Source organism: Cuculus canorus, chromosome 3 (assembly GCF_017976375.1).
Source record: "Cuculus canorus isolate bCucCan1 chromosome 3, bCucCan1.pri, whole genome shotgun sequence".
NCBI classification, from domain to species: domain Eukaryota; kingdom Metazoa; phylum Chordata; class Aves; order Cuculiformes; family Cuculidae; genus Cuculus; species Cuculus canorus.
In genome coordinates, this window is record NC_071403.1 from 74510645 (window position 1) to 74516899 (window position 6255).

At 47.1% G+C, this 6255-nt stretch overlaps 1 protein-coding gene across 1 annotated transcript; it reads left to right on the forward strand.

Annotated features, from left to right (window-relative positions):
- The first annotated feature begins 287 nt into the window (after window positions 1-287).
- On the forward strand, window positions 288-6255 carry CST7 (cystatin F). The gene is made up of 4 exons (XM_009562528.2): window positions 288-424; window positions 4647-4819; window positions 5325-5441; window positions 5903-6255. The coding sequence occupies exons 1-4, from the start codon at window positions 349-351 to the stop codon at window positions 5978-5980; spliced, it is 444 nt and encodes a 147-aa protein (XP_009560823.2). The 5' UTR covers window positions 288-348; the 3' UTR covers window positions 5981-6255.

The following is a 6255-nucleotide window of genomic DNA, read 5'->3' on the forward strand; positions in this document are numbered from 1 at the left end:
TCACTACAATCTCTTTTCAGGGAATTGTAAAGGGTGACAAAGTCCTTTAAGCACACAATCTTGCTCTCCTCACCCCCGCACCAGTGTTACATGGCACATATCTTCTCCACAACCACTGAGGCTCATGAAGCATAAGTCCCCATCTGATGCTGACTTCAAGGTATGTGGTCATCACCAGGAGACAAAGTCTGCATCAGAGCTGTGATGATTCAGGAGGTTTTAGGGTGGTTTTAGTTCCCCCACCACCCCACCCCAGCCAATAAGAGCACTTACAGAAATACATCTTCCCCTGCAGGAAGCAGGGCAGCCAGTCCTCTCACCAGTGCGCTCCTCTTCTAAGTGGAGGAGATGGCAGTGAACTTCGCCTGGAGCTTCACCATACTCTGCTGTTTAGCACTCTGGGGCTTCACCAGGACTTCAGATGGTAAGAGTAGAAAATCCTTTATGTTTTCCTTGTGCTTTAGGTCTCATGAGTGCTGCTTCCTAATGCACTGGCAAAAAATAGCCCTTCTCCAGCTGCTGCCCATGCTGGCTCAGCACTGCAGGGTTCAGACTGCAGCTGAAACTTCAACTGTTTAAAAAGCCTTTCCACACTTGTAGCGAATTGTGTTATCCAGGGACATCATCTAAGGATTTTAAAGTCAACTTACGGTTTTAACTTATTTGTCAGTGTTTAAACTCTGCATGACCTTGATGATTAAATCTAAAGACTCTGGATAACAATTTGACTGCTAAGTACAGACAGGCATTTGAGTGCTGATTAGCTGACTTTAATGAAACATTACTCCGTATCGTTTCTTTCTTTGCTGAGCAAGGAGACTGTTTCAGTTGCAGCTGGCCTTAAATCTTTACAATGGGAGCTGCAGACAGGAATGTCTTCTCTCTGAAGGTTTTAGCTCTACTTCAGCATTACTTTGGCTCTCATATGCAGAAAGTACTAACGTATTCAGGGTGTTTGGTCAGCCAACAGCTTCTTGTTTCAGCTGTGGTTTCCTTTGGGGGTTGCAAAGGCATGCAGGAACTCTGTTGCATCTTCAGTGTACAGATAAAGCCTAGCCTTGCCTCTAGTAACGGGGATGAGGTTTTGAAAATACCCCATGAAAAAAAAAAAAGCTGTAACTTACTGAAATCTGCCTGTTTGCTTCAGGGCAGGCTGGGAGAGAGCATCCACAGGACTGCAGCCTTATACTGCAGGAATAGGGCCTCCAAATTATTCCTCAATGAGGAAAGCACGAGAGAAGGCTGATCTCTTCTCTCTGGTGACCAATGACAGGAGCCAAGGGAATGGCAGGAAGATGTGCCAGGCAAGAGTTAGGTTGAATATCAGGGAAAAGGTTCTTCACCCAGAGGGTGGTGGAGTACTGGAACAGGTTCCTCAGGGAACCAATCACAGCACCAAGCCTGACAATATTCCAGAAACATTTAGACATTGCCCTCAGGCACATGGTGTCAATGTTGGGGTTGTCCTATGCACAGACAGGAGCTGGACTCAATGATCCTTGTGGGTGTCTTCCAACTTCAGACATTCTAGGATTCTATGAACTCTGAACAAGAAAATGACACACCCTACCAAGAATAGCACACCAGGAAAAACAAATCCTAGTCTTGAGGAATCTGGGTCGCCAGAGGAAAAAAGAGAGCTAAAGTTCTCCCACAAGGGATCAGTAGTTTTTATACTCATTTTTGCTCTGATATAAGTCGTCTCAACACCAAGTTGCAATAGGTGAAGGAGGGGAAATGCCCAGCACTCCTTGGTGAAAGCTGGGGCAAAAATATACTGCTCTGCTTACAACATATGGTGTCTACAGCTTGTCTACAACAAATGGTCCAGCCTTCAAGACTGTAAGCCCATCTCTCTGGATTTCAGAAGCCTTACCACGTATAACACTGCTGGATCTACCAGGCACTGGAGTCAGGAACAAGGGCACTTTGGACTGATTTTTGCTTTGAGTAACACATTTCATGGAGTCATAGAATGGTTTGGATTGGAAGGGACCTTACAGATCATCCAGTCCCAATTCTCCTGCCATGATCAAGGACATCTTCCACTGGATCATGTTGCTCAAAGCCTCATCCAACCTGGCCTTCAACACCTCCAGGGATGGGGCAGCCACAGCTTCTCTGGGCAACCTCTGCCAGTGCCTCACCACCTTCACAGAAAATTTTTCTTCCTGATATCTCATCTAAATCTCCCCTCTTTCAGCTTAACACTGTTCTCCTTCGTCTTATCCCTGCACTCCCTGACAAAGAGCCCCTCTCCAGTTTTCCTGTAGCCCCTTCTAGTACTGGAAGGCTGCTATAAGGTCTCCCCAGAGCCTGCTCTTCTTCCTATAAAGTGGCTGCACTTCATCTCCTTCAGCCAGCTTCACTAACTTTTCCACCTCATGCCTAGAAAAGATGTTACCATGACTCAAGAGGTGTTAAGGGCTATGAAGCCCCAAAGGCACCTTGTGCTAAGATAGAAAAAGATTGTGGTTATCTCCTCCTCCTATGAGGCACAGTATCTGCTGTCAACACCCCCAACACTGACATGTGACTTTCCAACGGGCATAAATGAGTATAGATTCAAGCAAGGTCCTGGAGAGCAGCCAGATGAGCCCAAGCCAGTGCAACCTGTCAGTTGCTAGGTGAGCTCAGGAAAAACTTATACCCATAAGGTAGCTGGTATAGGGTTGGTGTTGATGGCACAGGGAAAAGCATCGCATCCCTGAGGAAGAGGACAGCAAAGCCAAAAGCAAAGCCCTGCTCTGTCCCAAACCTCCTTTCTCACTTCAGGCAGGTTCTGCGGGTTCACCTGTGGGTTCCATCACCTTAACCTCCAGCAGAACCCTGTTCAGGACAAGAGGAGAAAGAGGTGCTCTGGGAAGTGTTACCCATGAGCTGAGCATGGGATAAGATGTGATTCCTGAGAAATACCTTAAGTCCTAGGCTGCATGGTCACGAGTTTGAGACTCTCAAATCCCACTCCTGCTTGCAGTGGGAAAATATCATTCCCTAGAGAAGTGGATTCTGGGCTGTTAGGTTGTGCTGGCTGCACACCCAGTTCCAATATCGATCAGAGACACAGGACAGGAAAGCTTGTCATCTGCACACTGGACACAAAGCCACTTGTAGAACATCTGCCCCTCTCAGGTACATGGCAGGTCTCTCAGCTCCTACCTACGAGAAAACACGGCAATCACTATGGTAGCTGGGTATCATCCAGGAAAAGATGTGAATTTGGGCATCCTTGGCTTGAAGGAGGGTCATGGAACTGAGCCTCTCCTTTGCAGATCAAAACTTTAACCCCCTGAGCAGCGTTACAAGGAGGTGCAGCCATTTCCACCTGTGGGGGAGGGATGTGACAGTGTAACTAGGACATACATCAGTAACCTGAAAACTGAATTTTTGCAGCCTCCTGTGCCAGTGATGGGATGTAATATTGGAGTTTGGGGTTTTTTAAATAGGCTCTGAATAACCAGGTTACCTGACTCTCTTCTACTGGGATTTCTCAGTACAAACACTGTGTATTAAATACACAGTCTATGCTCTGTGCTTGGCTGTTAGTGCGAGATCTAGCTGTGAAAAAAAAAGCTAGAGGTGATAAAAAGTTTGACTTCCACAGGAAATTTAGTACAAGCTCTGTGTGTACATCTGTGTGCAGGCACATGCACAGGTTCACTGTCTACCCATATGCACAGCTTGAACTACACAAGCCACCTCCTGCATTGCCGGGTCTTGGCATCAGCAGTGGCTGCACTCCTACACAACTTGTTCCTCTATTTCACGGCCCTTGGCATTTGGGTCAGGGCAACAGCATTTCAGCACCCAAAGCAGACAGTTTTCCAGGACAGTGGGGAACTCATCCAAGTTCTGCCCCCATGCCCAGCTGGAGAACAGGGACACCCCCTCCTTCAGCAGCACATATAGAATCATGGAATAGCTTGGGTTGGAAGGAACTTTAAAGATCATCTGGTCCAACCCTCCTGCCATGAGCAGAGACACCTCCCATTGGATCACGTTGCTCAAAGCCTCATCCAACCTGGTCTTGAACACCTCCAGGGAGGGGGCAGCCACCACTTCTCTGGGCAACCTGGGCCAGTGCCTCACCACTCTCACAGGAAAATATTTCTTCCTGATATCTCATCTAAATCTCCCCTCTTTCAGCTTAAAACCCCCTGGTCCTATCCCTGCACTCCCCGATAAAGAGCTCCTCCCCAGCTTTCCTGTATCCCCTTTCAGTACAGGAAGGCTGCTCTAAGGTCTCCCCAGAGCCTTTTCTTCTCCAGAAGTTGTTCGGTTCGGACTGAACAACCCCAACTCTCTCAACTTCTCCTCATATGGGAGGTGCTCCAGCCCTCAGATCATCTTCATGACTTCCTGAGGACTCACTCTAACAGATCCTTGTCAATGCAGAGGAAGAGTATGTTCCCACTGCTCTTATCACCACCTAAAACCCCATAAAATAAAAACCTCCAGAAGTCATCAGGAAAGACTTAAGTCTGCAAGTCAATCTTGGTGTGCCAACTATGAGCAGCAGGGCTGTGCCAGACAGGGTTTGTAAGTTATCAAAACTATACCGTAGTCCAAGCAACGTGATCTAGCTTTACAACTAGACTCAAAGTTGGACCTTCTGTGATTGGCACTAATGTTTTATATTGTTTCAGCTACAAATGTGCCACCACCTCATTCCACCGTGAGACCTGGTTCCCCGGTCCCAATGAACACCGACAATCCTGGTGTTCGCCAGGCAGCTCGCCTTGGAGTTTACAGATACAACAACAGTTCTAATGACCTCTTCCTGTTTAAGGAATCACAAATCAACAAAGCCATGGTACAGGTAAGAAGAGCCCAGACTTCTGGTGGTACTCCAAATTATTTACCAGCTGGCCCTCCTACACAGCACCTAATACATGGGAGCCCTGATCCTCCTCAGGAGTCTAAACAGCATGTCCTGCTATCATAGAATTGTGGAATGGTTTGGGTTGGAAGGGACCTGAACGATCATCCAGTTCCAACTCCCTTGCCATGGGGAGGGACACCTTCCACTGCGTCAGGTTGCTCAAAGCCTCATCCAACTGGGCCTTGAAGATCCCCAGGGATGGAGCATCCACCACTTCTCTGGACAACCTGTGCCAGTGGCTCACCACCCTCAACGGAAAATATTTCTTCCTAATATCTCATATACAGGAGGGATCCCCCTGCCCCACCCCAGAAATTAAGCACAAAACACTTCTACCCACACCACCCCACACAATTCACAGATGTAGCACTTGATTCCTAGCCACAATTTAGGCATCCTTTTCTCCTGCCCTTACATTAAAGGAGGAAACTACTTTCTCTAGATTGTCAGAGGGCTGAAATACATGCTCTACGTGGAAATTAGACGTACTGTGTGTGAGAAGAGGGAGCACTCCAGCCTGGACCACTGTCGCTTCCAGAAGAAAAAAACCTTGCAACAGGTATATGTCTGATTTCTTCAGGGTACCCAATAACTGCAGGTGATTCCTGACCATCTCTAGCTGTACAGTCACTTTCAGACCCGCTCTGCCATGTCCCCACATATGTACAAGGCTTCTCTGTGCAGAGCCAGACAGAGTGAGGCAGCATTATCAGTATCAACAGCATAGTACCTCTCTTGCTCCAATGCCAGCTCCTGTCTGCAAGGAGTTGAGCCAGCCAGTCCACATTCCTGGACAAATGAATGAAATTGGGCAGATATAGTATAGGAACTAAACAGATAGACTTCCTGGGTGGAGGAAATCCTTACAGGGGCTTTCCAACTAAGATAGGATTACTTGGCAAACAGTAGTTTTCCCAGAATAAAAGAAGCAGACAAAAAGATCCTGTTCTCCCCTACCGCATCGTGGCCCACAGCCAGCAGCCACCTGAATTTCTTCACCAATACCTCTTTTATTTGCAGATGCTGAGATGCTATTTTGAGGTTTGGGTAACACCTTGGTTACATAAAGCAGATGTCCCTGTTGCTCGCTGTCACTGACTACTCTTCCCCCATGAAAGCCTGCCTTGCAGTGGATCTACCACCATGACTTTTTCCTCGTCTGGACCACTGAGGCCAAGACTGAAGAGGGAATGGCCATACAAAATCACCACAAAGCTTTTCTCTCAAAGCACATGGTTGTTTTTCTCCTTAAAATAGATGCTCAAAATCTGAGTGACAAAGAGAAGACCTGGCTTGACTGAATTCATTGCTATCTGGTTGTGTATCTTTTTTTTTTTCCCAAAACTAAACTGCAGATAAAAGCATGTTGTCAT

Coding starts and splice junctions, on each gene's coding strand:
- CST7 (XM_009562528.2), top strand. CDS start 349: ATGGCAGTGAACTTCGCCTGGAGCTTCACCATACTCTGCTGTTTAGCA. Junction 4,820..5,324: donor TCAACAAAGCCATGGTACAG/GTAAGAAGAGCC, acceptor TACTTTCTCTAG/ATTGTCAGAGGGCTGAAATA. Junction 5,442..5,902: donor AGAAAAAAACCTTGCAACAG/GTATATGTCTGA, acceptor TTTTATTTGCAG/ATGCTGAGATGCTATTTTGA.